This window comes from Symsagittifera roscoffensis, chromosome 5 (genome assembly GCF_963678635.1).
Source record: "Symsagittifera roscoffensis chromosome 5, txSymRosc1.1, whole genome shotgun sequence".
NCBI lineage: Eukaryota > Metazoa > Xenacoelomorpha > Acoela > Convolutidae > Symsagittifera > Symsagittifera roscoffensis.
Window position 1 is genome coordinate 60,824,382 of NC_087066.1, and position 19,505 is coordinate 60,843,886.

At 38.4% G+C, this 19,505-nt stretch overlaps 2 protein-coding genes across 3 annotated transcripts; both read left to right on the plus strand.

Moving 5' to 3' along the window:
- The first annotated feature begins 5,234 nt into the window (after nt 1-5,234).
- On the plus strand, nt 5,235-7,340 carry LOC134845814 (replication factor C subunit 2-like). The gene is made up of 4 exons (XM_063862896.1): nt 5,235-5,426; nt 5,675-5,950; nt 6,479-6,660; nt 6,886-7,340. The coding sequence occupies exons 1-4, from the start codon at nt 5,237-5,239 to the stop codon at nt 7,255-7,257; spliced, it is 1,020 nt and encodes a 339-aa protein (XP_063718966.1). The 5' UTR covers nt 5,235-5,236; the 3' UTR covers nt 7,258-7,340.
- A 4,984-nt stretch (nt 7,341-12,324) lies between these two features.
- LOC134845829 (MORN repeat-containing protein 2-like) lies at nt 12,325-17,236 on the plus strand. Of its 2 annotated transcripts, none has more exons than XM_063862917.1 (6): nt 12,325-12,458; nt 12,718-12,750; nt 12,860-12,910; nt 13,260-13,400; nt 14,199-14,301; nt 16,978-17,236. In XM_063862917.1, exons 1-6 carry the CDS (start codon nt 12,452-12,454, stop codon nt 17,078-17,080), a joined length of 438 nt encoding a protein of 145 aa, XP_063718987.1. In that variant the 5' UTR covers nt 12,325-12,451; the 3' UTR covers nt 17,081-17,236. The 2 variants fall into 2 exon arrangements, with proteins under 2 accessions (XP_063718987.1, XP_063718986.1); XM_063862916.1 differs by lacking the exon at nt 16,978-17,236 and adding an exon at nt 15,036-15,286.
- Nucleotides 17,237-19,505: the final 2,269 nt, after the last annotated feature.

The window sequence follows — 19,505 nt, forward strand, 5'->3', positions numbered from 1 at the left end:
CAACCACTTTCTCTATCATAGTAGTGCGTCCTAGCTTTCATTCAGTGGGGACAATTGATCCTCTGATTATACCATTTAGCACAATGGTTTTCTCCTTAATTCCGACTTTCTTAAGGTCATTGAGATCAATTTGGTCCAATCCAGCAGCTGTCTTCCCATCGAAGCTTGCTAGGTGCTGACCTCTGCTTCACTGTTGATTCTCTCTATCTTATTGCACTGTGGAAGATTAACTTCTAGAGGAGAGTTGCCCGCTGAGTGGGTTTCTTACGCCAGTATTCTGCTCTTCCTTGTTGTTGTTGTTGTTGATGGAGCTCGTCATAGATGATATGAGGGACGTAAACGTCCTGTTCGGCCAATAAACATTAAAACTTTGTCCGGATTTGTTTGCAAAACTGAGATAATGGGGTTTGAGCCCAAAGTTAACAATCTTTCTTCATTCCATTTATCGCATTTCAGAATGAAATGCTCTGTGTCTTCAACTTCTTCACTGTCACACTGACGGCACTGCGGAGATTCAATACGACCAAAGAGATGCTCAGTTTTAGCTAGGTTACTACATCGATTCACCCGGAGCCTATGCAACAAAACTTCCTCTTCTCTTGAACGATTAGTTGAATGCTCCAAAGCCATTACAAATTCGTCTGTGTAAGTGATCTTCGTCCACTTTTTGCCGGTAATCTTCTAGTGTCACTTCTTCTCTATTCGTCAGAATAAACTCTTTCGTACTGAGATTTTCTGGTTTATCTTGGATCATCTTTCTAGCGGTAACTCTCCAGTCCGGACGAAATCTGCTATCCCCTCTCGCTTTCAGTCTCTGAGGCGGGCCGTCATCTGTCAAAAGATGCAGATGATGATCTATCGGGAACCGGAGGAACTTACTGTACAAAATGGCTGCCTTTTCGTCACTGTACTGCTTCAACGAAGAAAGCCTTGCCTCAGCGCGAGTAGCGACGGCATTGGAACTTGCTGGCGTGCCACAAATAATTCTTGCTGCTCTGTTGTTGCATGCCTCCAATTTATTCCAATTCGAGTCCGAGAGAAAAGAACCCCAAACTTCACTGGCGTAAAGTGCTCCTGGCTTGACATAGGCATTATACAATCTTCTAAGGTCAGTGGATGTCAGACCCCAGTTCTTCCCTGACAAACTAGAAAGCAGTTGTGTCCTTTTCCTCATCTTCTTCACCATGATGTTTGTGTGTTCGGAAAACGTCAACTGTGTATCAATGTTGACACCCAGAATCAATGTTGATATGCTTGTTGAAAGGAACTTGTGTGTTCTCCAGAAGAAGAGCTGGCTGTGCTTTGCCTGCCGTCTCTCTCGGGTCCAGGCTGATCACTAACCCCTCAGTCTTCGACGGTTCAATGAGCATATAATGATCACTCGCCCAAGAACTGACGCTATCCAGAGCTGGTTGCATTCTAGCTGCTGCTGAATCAGGAGAAACATCCTCATTATAAAGCGAATAATCATCCGCAAATTGGGCACTTTTCGTGTCTGGAGCATTTTGAGCAATCCTTGTAGGCAAACTAGCCGTAGCAAGACAAAAAAGCTAAGGGGACAGAGGTGAGCCTTGTGGAACTCCCTGCTGAAACACTTTATACTTGGAAAGAGAACTGTTCCATCTGACACACGCTCTTCTGTCGCTAAGAAACGACTTGATCCACCGCAGGCAAGTAGGATGAAGGCCAGCTTTCGCTAAGTCTCTAAGAAGACCACCACGCCACACCCTATCAAACGCTCCTTTGAAGTCAACTGCCGTGATCACTGTTCGCTTCTTCATCTGTAAGTTGTCGAATGCCTTTTGGCTGAGGTTAGCAAGAACATCTGTTGTGGATCGTTTGGCACGAAATCCTGACTGACAATCTGGAATCATGTGAGTACTCTCGGCCCAATGACGAACGCGGGATTCCATCATAGACTCCAGAACTTTGGCAATACACGGCAACAGAGAAACGGGCCTATAGCTCTTTATCTGAGAAGGCGGTTTACCATTCTTCAAAATTGGCACAATGACTGCACGTTTCCAGCAATCTAGAACTTTTCCTAGACGTAAGCTCTCATTGAAGACACGAAGCAGAAACAAGATGCAATTCTCTGGCAAGTGCTTGATCATCTGGGGAACAACTCCATCTGGGCCGGCAGCTCCATTCTTCATCTTCTGTAAAGCTCTTGCCAACTCCTCTTCGGTGAAACTGTCACCCAGCTCACCTTCCGAAGTTTCTTTCAGACTTTCTCTAGTCGCTAGGTAAGCTTCCTTGGAGTCCTCTCTAGTGATCTGGACCTTGCTGGCTGCGGCATACGTTTTCACTGCAAGTTCCGCTTTCGACTTGTCAGTGACAGCAGTCTTGTCCCCGGCACACACTGGATTGTCTGGCAATCCCAGTTTCTTCCTGCCATCCATACTTTGAAGCGTGCGCCAGACCTTGGTACTAGGAGTCGCCGGAGACAACGTGTCAACAAACTCCCGCCAACTACGTCGTTTTTCTTCTCTGATGGTATCAGCAAACATCTTCTTCGCGTTCTTGTACCTTTCCACATTTTCTTCGCAAGGGCTCCTCCTCAAGAGACTGAAAGCATCCTTCATAGACCTCTTCGCGCTCTCACAGAGACTAGACCACCAAGGCTTTCTGTTGCCACCAACCTTAGTGAAGGGAGTTGACTCCTTAGCTGCCTTCTGCATCGTCTCGATCAGGACCTTGTAATTCTTCTCCAGTGACATATCTTCATTCCACTCTGACAAACTCCTGTCACACACACTGCTGTACTTCTCCCAGTCCGTTTTGTTGAAGTTATACTTGCGTTTTGTCTCTTCTTCTTTCATCCCTGAAGAGCCAATGACCAATTGAATTGGCAAATGATCGGAACCAATGGTCTCCAGCACATCCCAAGAACAACTACTCGCCACAGAACTGTGCACAATGGTGATGTCGGGTGCTGTTTCCACCATCGCGTGACCCAGCTGCCGAACCCGTGTAGGAATGCCACTATTCACATGCGCCATACTGTTGTCAATCAACCAGTCGTCAATTTCTTCTCCCAACTGATCGGAATCTCTGTTCGCATCCCATGAACCATGCGCATTAACATCCGCACAGATAACAGAACTCTTCTCTCTAGGCCAATGGTTCAAATACAACGCAGCATCTCTCACGTCTGCACCACCAGTAGCAGGAGGACGGTACATATTCCAGAGATTCATCCAGCCATGCTTGGTCTCCACTGAAACTCCCAACGACTCCAAAGCAGCTCCTGTCGGAAGATTCAAACTTTCTAACCTGCGTGACTGGACTCCAGGTCTGACGAGCACCGCCAAACCTCCTTGAGGTTGCTCATTCTGCACCAGATGAACCGTGCGTTCTGCTCTATGGACTTTCCACCCATTAGCACTAGGGTCAGCAGTAGAACTCATCAGCTTCGTCTCTTGCAACAACGCAACATCAATTTTCTTCTCGTCGAGAAACTCGTTGAGACTGGTGACCTTACCTCTCCAACCATCGATGTTCAGCTGCAAAATCTTCAAACATCTGGGCACTGGAGTCGTCACTCTTGGTCTCCGAGTTTGGGTGGCTGGCTGCAGAACTGCAACTGGAGCAACAGGGACAGTGGGAACTGTAACACACCCACAATGCCACCTGAAATTCTGATGTGCCCTGATCTCTTGGGTCGACATCCCTGCGCAGCGCTGATGTATCCAATTCTTGCAATCAACACAGTAGATAGACCAGACTCTGCTACTAACCGCCTCACCACAGTATCCACAAGGCCATTTCACCGGCCCCGGATTCAGCTCGATATCCCCTGCCAGAATTAGAAGCCACCATAGATCGGGGTCACTATGGTGCTTCAGCAAAAACCCGCACTGGTTTCCATGTGTTTTGGCCAAACACTCTTTGGTATGGGAAATTTGAGATCCTTCTGCAAGGATGCACACCTGCCGCCACGTGAAGGCTTCCCAAATAGCAGGCTCTGCTCTTCCTTCTTTGAACTCGTTTCCACTGAAGGTGAGCTTCTTTAGATTGTCATCCTGTAAAACTTCGAGAAGTTTCTTCTTGTACAGGTCTTGAGCGCTGGCATATAGGATTCTCCTTAGTTTTTTCTTGCTACTTGGTATTTTCCTCGCTTGTCTTCCTGTGGCAGCCTTTTGAGGTTTGTTTGGCAAGAGGGTCTTTACATTCTGGTTCGCCTTGTCACTTAGAGCGTTAAGAGTGGCATCCTTGAGAATAGGATGTAACACTGCATTCTGTAGGAGATCCACAAGTTCCTCGACATTACATTCTTCGTCGGACTCTTGGGTCTCGGCTTCTTCTGGTCTTTGGGCATCTTCCAGGTGCTTCACTCTATTCTGATATTTAGGTTTCTTCCTCTGGCCTCTGATTCCTAGTGTTCTACTGGTGAAGGCTCGTTGCAGTCCTTGGATCAGTAATTTTTTCACCGCTTAGGACTAGCTTGGATTCATCTTGGGCCAAAAGTTTACTTCGTCGTCTGTCCATCTCGCCTTGACTCCTATCTTCTGTTCCGAGAAGAACTCATCTTCATGCTTGTTCCTCGTGTGGACGCCTAGCCCTGCAGCTGTCTTACACTTCACGCCACACGAACAATCAAAGGTCGTCTTAACATATGAATTCGCAAGGGACTTTTTCTTCTGGCACGTTCTCGAGTGAAGTGTTATGCCTGCTTTGTTCTTACATATCTTCGCACAAAGTTGATACATGAGCGAGACACTACTCTTGAGGGCCTGGGTTGCTAGTTTAGCCGCAGTTGCAGCACCAACTGTATTATCTCTTATTTCTTGATTCATGAGCATATTGGGTTTTTCAACAACATGGGGTCACGGGTGTTGTCGCGGGCTGGTCATTTTCGCCTATACCCCCAGATCCCAAAGTTAAGGCTAGAAACACGAAGGGTCGTCTTCTTCTTTAAGGCTGCATCTTTTTAGCTGACCCCAAAGCACTGAGGCCCTAACCCCAATAGACCGATGGAGCCCGCAACGTTCCTTTGACTCGGCGACAGCATGCAGGACGTCCCAAATATCGGGCTAACACCATAAACAAGTCGACTATCATTATCATCATAATACTTTTTGTATACCGTACGCAAGTTTTGTGCATGTATTTCAGTTTACAATCTTTTCTGATGAATCGCTCTAGACTAAATTGAAGTTCTGTTCGACTGAATTTTTGTTTGACTGTCGCCATTGACGTTATGTTTTGACTGGTGTTTTATTTCGAGATAGAGATGGAAACTGTGAAAGTGGTGCCTCCTCAGCAGCAGCAGCCGACGAAGAACAACCTATCTGTTCCGTGGGTGGAGAAACACAGACCACGTGAGTTGAAAGATATTGTGGGAAATGAAGACACGATTGAGATGCTGCAACACTTCGCACTCAAGGGAAACATGCCCAATGTATTACTCTGCGGAACACCAGGTGAGATCTTTTTGCCATATTATCCCCCAATGGATCCGCCATATAATACGAAAAAAATTTTTTGGGGGGGGGCCTTATATTTGTTCGTTAAATTTTTAGGGTTAAATGTGTAAAATCTTTTTAGGGCGAGCCATTTTGATTATTAGAGTGACAATTTTTTTTTCTGGGTATTTTCCCTTGTTTCTTACCTTTGATTATCTTTGAGTATTGGTTGAGAAATTGACATTGTAATGCACTTGAGTTATTAGGAATTGGAAAAACGACTGCCATTCTCTGCTATGCGCGTACTCTTCTGGGTGGCCTGTACAAAGAGGCCGTGCTTGAGCTGAATGCCTCAAATGACAGAGGCATCGACGTCGTCAGAAACAAAATCAAAAATTTTGCTCAGAAGAAAGTGACTTTGAGAGAAAATCAACACAAGTTGATCATTTTGGACGAGGCAGATTCAATGACCGATGGGGCACAACAGGCATTAAGACGGACCATGGAGTTGTATTCAAACACGACTCGTTTTGCCCTGGCTTGTTAGTAGCAGATTTTTTCTCTCGTCTAATATACAACTTGAAGTTGTCCTAAATATAATTTGGGCGGTGAAATTTTTAGCGTACCAAAGTCTAATCCATTACTTCTCTATTTGAAAACACTCCTTGAAGTATAAATTTAATTGTTTAATCTTAGCATGTTAAGCCTGGAAATCAAACCAGCTTAGAGTGACTGTTTGAAAATTTGTCGAAAATTGTAAGTGGGTAGCTAACCGATAAAAAGCTTTCACATCACCATTTTTTGTCATTCTGTTGGTAACAAAAAAGTACGCGGCGGTTAGGGTGGCGAAGTGGTTATGTAATCGGAAGTAGGATCAAACTTCTGAGACCATTGGATCATGGGTTCGATTCTGCGACTCCGCGTTGCCTTGTGAGGTTGAGCTCTCTCTCTCTCTCTATCGATCTGTCTATCTATCTCTCTCTTTTTTATGTTCAGTTCCAGCCAACTTTTTGCTTAGGCTCCTACAGGGCTAATAGCGCTAAGAAAAAAGTGACTGTGTTTGAGTGTAGGTAATACTTCGGACAAGATTATTGAGCCGATACAGTCGCGTTGCGCCATTCTGCGCTTCTCCAGTCTGTCCGATGCACAAATACTAGCTAGAGTAATGCAGATCTGTGAGTTTGAGAAGGTGAAGAGCACGGATGATGGACTGGAAGCTGTTGTGTTCACAGCACAAGGAGACATGCGACAGGTTAATTGGCGCTTTGTTTTTTGCATTGAACACTGAAACAATTTCGAATTTTTCTTCTGGACCACCGGTTAATTATTTGAGATTTGCTCGAGCAGATGTGGTAGCATCGAAAAAATCGCGAGTTATCTCGTTGTAATTTTCGTCACTAGACTAAATTGCTTAGGCGGAACAATTTATCCACCCTCAAAGAAAAATATGTCAATTTTATGGTGTTAAAATCTTCAGGCCATCAACAACCTGCAATCGACAGTTGCGGGATTTGAACTTGTAACGAGTGAGAACGTGTTCAAAGTCTGCGATGAGCCGCACCCGCTGATGGTAAAAGAAATGCTGGATTTCTGCACCAAATGCGAACTGAATGAAGCATACAAAATTCTAAATCATCTGTGGAAGCTGGGATACTCTTCTGAAGACCTGATAACATCTGTTTTCCGGGTCTGCAAAGGTCAACAAATGGACGAGATGCTTAAGTTAGATTTCATTAAGGAGATTGGGTTCACACATATGCGAATTTGCAGCGGAGTGAGCTCGCTTTTACAAATGACTGGAATGATATCGAAACTCTGTACGATTTCAGAGCAACATTACAATTCGTGATTCAAACATTTGAGAACTTTTTTCTTTGATTTGAGCGATTGTTTTTCTAAAATTTTGATTATGGATTTGCTTATTGTCTTTGAATTTACATTATTTTCTATGCCTCAGTTTTCTCAAAGTCAGGCCAATTCGGTCAAATAGTTTTCATTCTATCTATACTTTTTGCCTTTCTGATTAAGTTTAAAAGAACGAAGTGATTTTCATTTATATTGGTCTTGGTAGTAGTTAGAAGATAGTTGAAAGATGCCTGAGGGAAAAAGAGCCCGACCTGAGGGCACTAAGTGCCCGAGTATGGATCTTTTGCCCGAGGCCATCTTCAACTATGTTCTAACTGTTGAAGAGTATGTTTTGGCTCTTTCTGAGGGAAAGATTCCAGAAAATTGTGAAAGAGCCCGGAAAATTGTGAAAGATCCCGGAAAAGTACGCGAAACTATGCAAATGATTTCTTTTTTCATTCATGCGCTCTAATATTTCATTTTTCATTCATGCCATGTCGTGAAAGAACATGTGTGAAAGAGCAAAAACATACTCTTCATGTTTTTTGTTTGTTTTTGTTTTCGGAAAAAGGGCTAAAATGCTCTAATAACTACAGAAGTGCATTCATACATTTTATTGCACTTATGATTACAATTCCGTATATGTGAAATTTTGATTTCAGATCAAGTTAATCTGCTAAAATCTAGGTAACTTGAGCTCTCCTTATTGCGAAAGTGAAAATGGCGCGGAAAAACGTGTGAAAGACTTCTAGTTTGTAAAGTGGATTTTATTTTCTGGATTTCCAAGAATAAAAAATTAATCATTGATCCATTTTTCTTAAATTGGGCTATTTTTATCAAAAAATTAGAACACAAATTTTCCAAAATTCGAAGAGTTTTAATCTGATATATTTTCTATTTTCGAAAAATTTTCGATAAAAAATTTTCAAAAGTTTATTCCACAAAAATTAAGGAATCTTGGCAATCTCAAATTTTAGATTATTTGACCGTTTTTTAAACTTTTTGGTTTCTCGAAAACTTCCCTCCGAAATATGAGATTTGAGGTTCAATCAAAGAAAATGTTGAAAAAATGCCAGGATCAAACGGCTATGTCTAATTTTTCTACTAAACAAGTTATGGCCCTGAGAAAAGTCAATATTTTAATTTTTGAGCGTTTTACTCGAAAACTACTCAGCCGAATCTGATATCAAGGGTTTAATTGAGGCAACCGGTTGTGAGGCAAAAGCGGCTACGCCTTAAACTTTGTTCGAATTTTGTGATGTATTTCGGAATTTTCTAAATCCTCAAAAAATGCACTCTTATTTTATTACAGAATCATTTAAGGTTTTGGGTGAAGCCCATTTTTTGAAATTATCTATTCTATCCAGCATCGAAACACCAAAATTTATCAAACAAATTCTTCCTACGTTAGTTGGGCCCCTAGTATACTTTCAGCCTTTTTTTGGCTAGGTTTCGTTATTCTGCTTCAAGCTTCAACTGAAACTTCGCTGTCTGTTTTCGAATAATTGCAATGATTTTAACAAAAAACTCTGTTTAGAATGTGAATGATTCATAGCTTTACCCACGCGAGCGTGCGAGTGTAGTGTTGTACTACGCAGATCGCTTTTCCTTGGCTTGAGCTTCGATTGTTTGCCAACTTGCTTGATTATATTGTATGCGATTTTATGCAATTGGCGTATGCGCCATTCTGGTGACGGTTTCAAATAACCATTCCAAAGTGATTTGTGGCCAACTAATTGGTACGCAATCAGACAGTAAATTGCTATTTTTTCATGCTTTTGTCTTTTTATTGACCCTTTTAAAGGCACTTGGCTTTTTTCAATAATAGTTTCTATCAATAATTCCATTTCCCATTGCAGTAAAATAGTTTTCTATGCTAGAAACAGTTTTATATCCTGCTAAATGCCAATTAAAATATGGAGAACATTATTTACGGATGATTGATGATTTTCTAAAAAAAAATGTTCTTAATAAAATTTGATTTGAATTTCAATCTTCGAAGATGCATTACTAACTTTAACTGAACTTACTAATGCATCACTAATGAAGTTAGGGATGATATTGATCTTGAGAACCTTTAGGTTGTCTGCCTTATAGATCTAAAGAAAGTTTTTAACGCTACAGTACTTGTTCTAAAAATTGGATAAGGCTGTTTTTTTTGAAATTGATCTTTTCAGAAATTTTTTCCAAGAATAAAAATTGTGTCCGACAAGAATCGGTTCAATGCTATTTATTTTTTTTTACCAATAAAGATCTACCTAATTTTTGCAAATCGAGCAACTCATCTTTTTTCGCTGTCAAAATAATCTACACTAACGGTAGACAACTCAATAATTGAAAGCAAATCTTTCGCAGTAAGCAGAGTGCTTCGGATGCAAAAAAACATATATGAAAAAAAAAAAAATCTATTTATAATAAAAACCAAATGAAAAAGTAGTTAGCACAAGTTATTGTTTTTAGAAAATCGAAAAAGTTATAAATTGCACTTTTTCGGTCTTTCAATGATATATATAAAAATGTGACATCCTTTGAGTAGGTTTATAGAGGTTTATCAAAATATGATAGTGTAATTTTCAAAAGTAGGCGCTTTTTTTTGCTGAACACAGCTTTTTTAATGATAAATCCGTTTCCGGAGTCCATTATAGCATACGGTTTCCTAGATTTTGATAACAATATAATGCTAGTGGAATTTACTTGGAGGATTTTGTTAAGATACAAAAAAAATTATTGCAAAAACTGTATGTTCAAAATTACTGTTAGTACAATAATGAAGACTGGCAATTTCAGACAGCCCCTGGATTTTTTTTGCTGTCGATTTTAAAGATAGGTTCAAACAAAATTCATAGCTCTCGACTATTACACTGATGAATTTAGATCTTTTACACGTCGCAGAATAACACAAAACATTTTGAAAAACCTACATATTTCTTTTAACCTAAATTACACTTGCGAGAGCAAGTGACGTGTAATTGGGAAAAAGACTTTTTCCCGGCAAACAAATTTTCTTACAAGCAATTGAGTTTACTTCATTATTGAATCTTCGAAACTTCCAGGTTTCTTACCATTAGGTCTGGAAGCAATGCGGCAGAACTTTTTTTATCCCCAGTGTGTATAAAATTGATTTTTTTCCGTTAAAAACTGAATAGTTGAACTTTTGTTTGTCTGCTCAAATTTTGTCGGCATCTTGGCCTAGAAATCGTGTGTGCTGCAAACAGGTAAAATGAAAATTTGTGGGATTGTTTAAAATTTTATTTTAGTTGTTTAAGAAGCCTTTGAATTTTTTTTGCAAAAATTTCACTCGTTTTTCTTACACCAAAAATTATCGCCCTCGAAAATTTTTTGACCTGTGGTTTTTGTAACGTTTTTGATTTTGATCTCTCACAGAATACTCTCCCAAGTCTGAGATTTTAGTTCCGTGCAAAAAAAAGGGTTGTGTAAATTTCTCCTGCTTAATCGACTACGCTTCGTTTTGTAAGTCCCCCGGAAAAGTCGATTTTTGTTTTTCTTTCCGTTTTTTGTAACTATTTGACTGTTCTCCAAAACTATTTCTCCAAATCGGAGTTTTTGGGTTCAATCAAAATAACAAGTTTTGTGATTCTCTTCTGCATAAGCGGCTATGTCCGAAATTGTTTGCAAGAAAAGCTATGGTTCTCGGAAAATTCAAAATACAATTTAGTTGTTTTTTGACCGTTGTATAGAAATTTTTTGACTTTTTTCAATAATTACACTAAACTTTTTATGTTAAACGTTCAATCTAAATATCCGGTTTTAGAAATATTTTCTGCTTAAGCGACCAGTTACTTCTTTAGAGAAAAACAGTTATGAATTTTGGAAAGTCAAGTTTTTGAACTTTTGACCGTTTTTTAGAAAGCTTTCGACGACTTTTCTTAGAAAATACTCAGTCGAATCCGAAATTAAGGGTTCCAACGAAAAAGTCGGTTGCAGAACTTTTTCCTGCAGAAGTGGTGACTCCTTATTTTTTGTAAAAGAAAAGTTATGTCCATAAGGAAGCTCCAATATCTTTAAATTTTTACGCTTATTTTAGTAGAGAAACAACAAAGCTTTTGCGCAAAGTTCAATTTTTGAAGATACGTATTTCATACGGTATCAGTATAACAAATTCGAAAAACAGTTATCTTGTATTGAGACCTGGTTCACTTAGTTTTTTCAACTTTTTTTTTCATTTTTTCCTACTTCTGTTTTTTTATGTTTGTGTTGTATCGCAAATGGTGCGAAACTCCGCTTTGCTTCTGTGTTTTAAACAGTTTTCTTTCTTGCTGTATCAAGATGATAAGGTTGAAATTATTAAAGATGAGACTACTAATTGCCTACAATTTTGTTTTATTGATTGATTGAAACTCATGACAATGTATTTAAGAAATTTGGTAAGCTAGCAACTCGTAGGCTCGATTTCGGCGGTAAGTATATTACGAGTTGTCTTTTAATGCGAGTAGATTTTTTTGCGAGTTTTCTCTTGTTGCGAGTTGTCGCATTGCATTCTTCCATATATTTCCTTGGTAAATAATTCTAGCTAAACTCTTGGTAAATAATTCTAGCTTTTCTGTTATGTAAGGTTTTCATCCGTTTCGATTTGTCATAACCGTTTCTTTCCCATGAATATGTAAATTGAACTTTAGGACTTCCTCGAAATAAGTAATAAGACATTGATCTCAAGAATGTAGACAAAAAAAGAAGATTTTCGCTCAGAGTCACCTGGAAACGGATCTGTAGCTCCGATGGCGATCTCCTAAGACAATACTAATATTTTTTAGTAAGTGTGTTGATTGTGAATTTTAATTTTTTTTCTGCCTGAAAATATTTTATTATGGTTATTACTCTGGAAACTGTATAAACTCTGGAATATGTTTCACGATCTTCGTGTGACTGAAAGGCATGAAAAACGCTGAACTTGTTTTTCGATCGCTATTAAATTGAGTACATGATCTGCTAGATGGCTTTGCTTTGTATCCTATCCGGTTTTCATGAATCAATTTACTTTCTTTTCATTAAACAGGCCTTTTAATTTTCACATCGTTGTTGGTATTAAATCTGTGAAACCGTTTTTCATTCACGTGCGTTCAATCGTAACACCAATCGAACTTCAGTGTGGTTTAATATACGTGCATTTTTGTCTATTTTTCAGATTCTGTATTGTTTATTTGATCTGATTTTTTTTGGAACCAATATTGAGCTGTAAAATGCCGCGTAAGTAGTTTTTTATTATTTTTAGACGGTATTCGAAAACAGTTGAAATACCCTAGCATCAATAAATACATAACATATATTTCTGTCCAGACAATTCGATCTTGAATTAGAATTATTTAAGCTTATTTTAAAGCGCTATTGCTATTTTCAAAGGCTCCCAGCTAGACTAGATTAAAACCGACCAAAATGTATGATTTATTTGAGTCTTTGCTAACTGAAACTCCGAGTTTCGATGCTTGAATGACTGATGCTTTTTTAGCCAAGAAGACAAAGAAACAAGTTGAGGATGAAGGTCAGTATTTTTTAAATTTTAAAGAATTGAGAGAAGTTCATCAAAAAATTATATTTCTGAAATGCTACTTTCAAGATGAAAATTAATCTATTTTAAGTAATGAATTTAGAGCCCCGGATGATGAATGGAGTGTTTATGTTTCCAAATGGCGACAGATACGGTATGGAAAAATGTTTTAATTTTGCATAATTTCAAAACGGATTTGTTATTCAACAATAATTTCTATAAAATTATTGAAATATTGAATTCTGTCTTAAAGGAAAAAAATTTTAAAAACTTTTTCATGAGTTATACTAGATGTATGTCCGTCTTTGTTAGCGTGCTTAAAATTCTTTTCAACTTACGGCGCAAACAGCATTTTCCTTAATGGAGACAAAGAACCACTCAATTTTTTCGAACACTAATAGCATCAAGTGAAAAAGAAACCTGCTATTCTAAAACAAGGCAACTACTAGTTCTCTTATTAGTTCATTACTTAACCTATCTTTGATGCCGTTGATTTTTTCTAGACGGTGACTACATGCGCAAACCAGACGGGACCATTTTCAGACAGGGACAAGGCTGTCACACTGCCTCAGATGGGACCAAGTACGAGGGCGAGTGGCTCAATGACACCATGACAGGCCAAGGATCAGTGGAGTACCCCTCCGGTATGAAAGAGAGACGCAGATTTAGTACACTGAGCCTGCACATTTTCTTTCATTTTTTACTAAGATGCTAAAAAAGGGTTTCTTCTACCCCCTTCAAACATCTACCGGCGGAACCGTATGTCTAACTACCCCCATCTTCTAACGACTCTTCTATAAACTGTCTACCCTTCTTCGCACTTGCGATTTTTTGTAAGTTTCAAAGTTTTTGTTCAAGTTTTTTAATCCAATTGTCTGAAAATTGCTATGAAGTAAGTCTAAATTCACAATTACAAACACATTTTGTTTGCATGGACAACTTCGTAAATCCAATAGTTGCGCCGTCAATTTGATGGTTATATTTGGAGAGCGACGGAAGAAGAGCCAAAATTTTTTCCGTGATTTGAAAAGTAATTATTTTTAAGTTTAATCTTTTTAACGCCACCTAAGTTTCCAAAAGGTAGCTTTCAAATTGCGAGCTTGCGTGGAAAAGGTCAAAAGTAGAAACTGGCGCTTAAAAAGGTTTTAGCGACGCTAAAGTGTTGTCGAAGTATGCTTTCAAACGGTTTTGGGAAAGCATAAGACTGAACATGAATAAAATACTGAAAGGGAGAAATTATACGACTAACAAAAACAAAGGTCGAAATAACGATTTGTGACACCGATGTATAATTTCTCCCTTTCAATATTTTATTGTTTTCATGTTTTGTTAATTAATGTTTCCTTGATTTAATCTCATCTAGTGTGGAGTTTTCTTGCTATCAATTTCGAGACATCTAGTGATACATTGAAGATGAGGTGTCGGTTGCTTTTGATTGACAGGAGCCAGTTACGAGGGAGAGTTCAACGAGAACAAGTTCCATGGCAGTGGGCGCTACAACTGGCCAGACGGCGCCGTCTACTCCGGACACTTCGAGGACAACAGGTCAGCCAGCTTTATTAATAAACTGATTTTCGAAAGCTAAAAATGGCCATATTGGTGGAGTTGTCTCCAAAATTTCCATACAATTGTTTTTAAATTTGAATGGGCACTGTCCAATTATGGAAAGCTTTCAAAATCTGTTACTGGATGGAACTCCTGTAAGAAGCAAGGAAAACATCATTTAGACTCAGGGGCGGATCTAGGATTTATCCGAGAGGGGTGAACTTTCAAAAAATGGACTTTTTTGAAATGTGCTGACCGAATAATCGCGTCAATTTTTTGCAAAAAAATTGTCAATTTTTTTTGTCAAGTTATTGGAAATTATATGCCAGTAACTTTACTGATGAAATTATATTGATTCAAAACAAAACATCAAGCTGATAAATGTAGTTATAACGTTCGAAAGAGATCGCAAAATTCATTAGCTCGAATTTTTTCAAAGCTTTCTGTTCGAAAATCATAAATCCACTCATTGTTTCTACCATAAAGTTTGCTTGCAAATCGCTGAATTACTTGTGATAGTGTTTTTGTAGTGTTTTTCAAAATTGGGAAATAATTTTCACTTTGAACAAACTTATCCACACAAAACAAAGCATCTCGAAGAATCCTCGTATATAGTTGACCTTAGAGTGTCAAATTAATCTTTTCACTTGTGATTTGAAGGACCGCATGTATACTCAACAGTCTTTCAAATGTATTAAACGTTTCCAAAGAAATTTTCAGTTGTTTCCTTGCAGGATCTGTGGAGACGGGGAATTTCTGGACCCCGATGGACAAGCGTGGGTGGGCAATTTCGACAACAAAATGGCTCTGGGACTCAAGTTCAAACTAGGACTCTAAATGACGTAATTCACAGTTCCTCATCTCCTCATTTCGCAACAGAACTTTCTAGAACATATAGTTTCATATTTTTATATTTCGTATTTTACCTTAGTTTCATATATTTTTTTGCTTCTGTTTGTTTGTTAACATTGTTAAATTAACGTGATTTTACCATAATGTTTTATCAGTCTAATGCGGGTTAGACCAACTAACCAACAGTTGGTCCCTGTGTACTCTTTAACAGCTAATTGAATGAGGTGATGAGTAGGCAAAGCATACATGCGTGCAGGGGCCGATCTAAGATTTCTCGAGGGAGGGTTTGAAAAAACAGACCAAAAGGGCGTTTTTAAGCACTTGGAAATTTTTTTGACCGAAAAAAAATGCGTGAGTTTGAAACCCTGATGGGGAGAGTGGCATACCCCTCCCCTTTAATCCGCTACTGCATGCGGCGATCTATGGTTTTCTCGAGAATAAGTGCGCAAAGTTTTTGTCCGGCGATCTATGGTTTTCTCGAGAATAAGTGCGCAAAATTTTTGTCGATGTTTTTTTTCGAAATAGATCAAACGGATTTTTGAGCCCTCCGGAAGCGCCAAAAAGATCATATGCCCCCTCAGATTTTCGCCCTCTGGAAGCGCCAAGAGATGATAGATATGACCAACGTTTTGATTAATTATCAAAGCGTATGACCTTGACAATGGCACTGAAGCTATAACAAAATAACAAATAATTCAGTGAATCAGACTAAAATGTTAAGAAATGTCATATATTTTTTTCGCTCCGTAGCATCATTTAACATGGTAGCAGGTATATATACTCGGCAAAAAATGTTTTTATCGACTCGACTTTTATGGAACTATTTGTTCAAAACAAACTCTTTTTAACGAATTGAGCTTTTAGGACCTATTTATTAAAAAAATTCTTTTTATCGACTTAAAGATCAAATAGATTGGTACACGAGGATTTCAATTCAAAAAAAATTCAGAAAAGAAACCAAAAAGAACTCAAATAAGATTAACAAAATTAAAATTTTTTTACAGAACTTGACATAACAAAATAACAAATGATTGAAATGGGAGAATCAGTGTCAGAAAGAAACAGATCAAAAACAGAATTGAAATCAAAACAAAACTGCTCGTATCAGGGCGAAGCCCTGATTGTTCAGACTGCTTTTTAAGGTCTATGGAGCAGTAATAGCATGAAAAAATCAAATATAATAAAAATAAAATATTTGAGGTTTTTTTTGAAAATCATCCCCCCACACACCATATAAAATACAAAGTGATAAACTTCGCTCCTAGTAACAAATCAATTATGGCGAACAAGCTTCCTTGAACCAATTTGAAACGATTTCTACGATGGATTAAATCTTCGCTTATGCGTTAATTGCGCGAAAAAATATCGCCCGTTAATTGTCCGAAATTGACCAAAATGGCAATCTTTAAACCCCATAATTTTACGAAAACTGATTACAGGTGAATTATCTTTTCAAATTTAGGCTCAGGACAACAATACTTTTTGAATGGTATAAAGAAACTCCGTCGTAAATGGCTAGTCAAATAGTCGAAATTTGTCTGTGAGATTTGCCGAGGTTTTAGAAAGAAACCTTTGTTGCTGAACAATACGTAAATTGTTTTAGAGTTAAATACTTTGTTAGATAGAATTACTTTGTTGCTTAGTTTCGAATATAACCTTGGTTTAGGAAATTTATCCTGAATGATCATAAGATTAAGTTGAATCAGATTTCTAGCTAACAATAGAGATAACAGATAAAGAATGAACACGATCTGCGTGTATACTCAACAGTCTTTCAAATGTATTAAACGTTTCCCCATGAAATTTTCAGTTGTTTCCTTGCAGGATCTGTGGAGACGGGGAATTCCTGGACCCCGATGGACAAGCATGGGTGGGCAATTTCGACAACAAAATGGCTCTGGGACTCAAGTTCAAACTAGGACTCTAAATGACGTAATTCACAGTTCCTCATCTCCTCATTTCGCAACAACTTTCTAGAACATATAGTTTCATATTTTTAAATTTCGTATTTTACCTTAGTTTTATCATTTTTTTGCTTCTGTTTGTTTGTTAACATTGTTAAATTAACGTGATTTTACCATAATGTTTTATCAGTCTAATGCGGGTTAGACCAACTAACCAACAGTTGGTTCCTGTGTACTCTTTAACAGCTAATTGAATGAGGTGATGAGTAGGCAAAGCATACATGCGTGCAGGGGCCGATCTAAGATTTCTCGAGGGAGGGTTTGAAAAAACAGACCAAAAAGGCGTTTTTAAACACTTAGAAATTTTTGACCGAAAAAATGCGCGATATGGAAAGCCTGATGGGGAGAGTGGCATACCCCTCCCCCTAAATCCGCTACTGCATGCGGCGATCTATGGTTTTCTCGAGAATAAGTGCGCAAAATTTTTGTCGATGTTTTTTTTCGAAATAGATCAAACGGATTTTTGAGCCCTCCGGAAGCGCCAAAAAGATCATATGCCCCCTCAGATTTTCGCCCTCTGGAAGCGCCAAGAGATGATAGATATGACCAACGTTTTGATTAATTATCAAAGCGTATGACCTTGACAATGGCACTGAAGCTATAACAAAATAACAAATAATTCAGTGAATCAGACTAAAATGTTAAGAAATGTCATATATTTTTTTCGCTCCGTAGCATCATTTAACATGGTAGCAGGTATATATACTCGGCAAATATTTTTTTTATCGACTCGACTTTTATGGAACTATTTGTTCAAAACAAACTCTTTTTAACGAATTGAGCTTTTAGGACCTATTTATTAAAAAAATTCTTTTTATCGACTTAAAGATCAAATAGATTGGTACACGAGGATTTCAATTCAAAAAAAATTCAGAAAAGAAACCAAAAAGAACTCAAATAAGATTAACAAAATTAAAAATTTTTTACAGAACTTGACATAACAAAATAACAAATGATTGAAATGGGAGAATCAGTGTCAGAAGGAAACAGATCAAAAACAGAATTGAAATCAAAACAAGACTGCTCGTATCAGGGCGAAGCCCTGATTGTTCAGACTGCTTTTTAAGGTCTATGGAGCAGTAATAGCATGAAAAAATCAAATATAATAAAAATAAAATATTTGAGGTTTTTTTTGAAAATCATCCCCCCACACACCATATAAAATACAAAGTGATAAACTTCGCTCCTAGTAACAAATCAATTATGGCGAACAAGCTTCCTTGAACCAATTTGAAACGATTTCTACGATGGATTAAATCTTCGCTTATGCGTTAATTGCGCGAAAAAATATCGCCCGTTAATTGTCCGAAATTGACCAAAATGGCAATCTTTAAACCCCATAATTTTACGAAAACTGATTACAGGTGAATTATCTTTTCAAATTTAGGCTCAGGACAACAATACTTTTTGAATGGTATAAAGAAACTCCGTCGTAAATGGCTAGTCAAATAGTCGAAATTTGTTTGTGAGATTTGCCGAGGTTTTAGAAAGAAACCTTTGTTGCTGAACAATACGTAAATTGTTTTAGAGTTAAATACTTTGTTAGATAGAATTACTTTGTTGCTTAGTTTCGAATATAACCTTGGTTTAGGAAATTTATCCTGAATGATCATAAGATTAAGTTGAATCAGATTTCTAGCTAACAATAGAGATAACAGATAAAGAATGAACACGATCTGCGTGGAGTTAAGTAGAGGTTAGTGCAATGACCTTGGTTAATATAATTAGCATCAAACTGCAGTAGGACTGGAAAAGAACAACTAAATAACGAAGTACCGAAGGTCGCCTCACGACATTCCCCGCGGGGAAAAAATTTTGAGAAACTTCAAAATTAGAGAAAATAAAGCTGCATTCGGACAACAAATGATTGATAGCCTCCCTATCCCACACAAATGCCATACAGTAAAACAAAATATGATAGCACGAAAGAGTTTGATTAGAGTTTTAAAGAGTTTTAATAGTTTTAACTGAACGAATGGTCAATCTGAGCCAGTAAAATCCTTCCTTTGAGCGATAGAAGGAGACGTCGGAGCTGAGGGTCGAGGGGGAAGACGGTCCCGGATAAGTGGTTTCCGAGGTGAGGATGTGGATACGACCGGCGCATTTGAGAGCATATTTTTTTCCTCCGAGACTGATTTGAGTGACGAGGCTATTGCTGTTTGAGAGGGCAAAATTGAGTCCTCCTCTACTGATTTCACCGAATGTCGCAACAGGTCACCAAAAAACTGGGTAGGCTTTTTGCTACGACGCGACGACCGGACTGACTCAGCATCATCAGCCACTGGTTGAGCAGGTAGAGAAAGCAAAGGGTAGGAGGAAGGCAACTCTGAGGACACTGAATGAGAGGGGAGACCCAATTCTTGTGTTGATTCCTTTTCCGGCGACGAG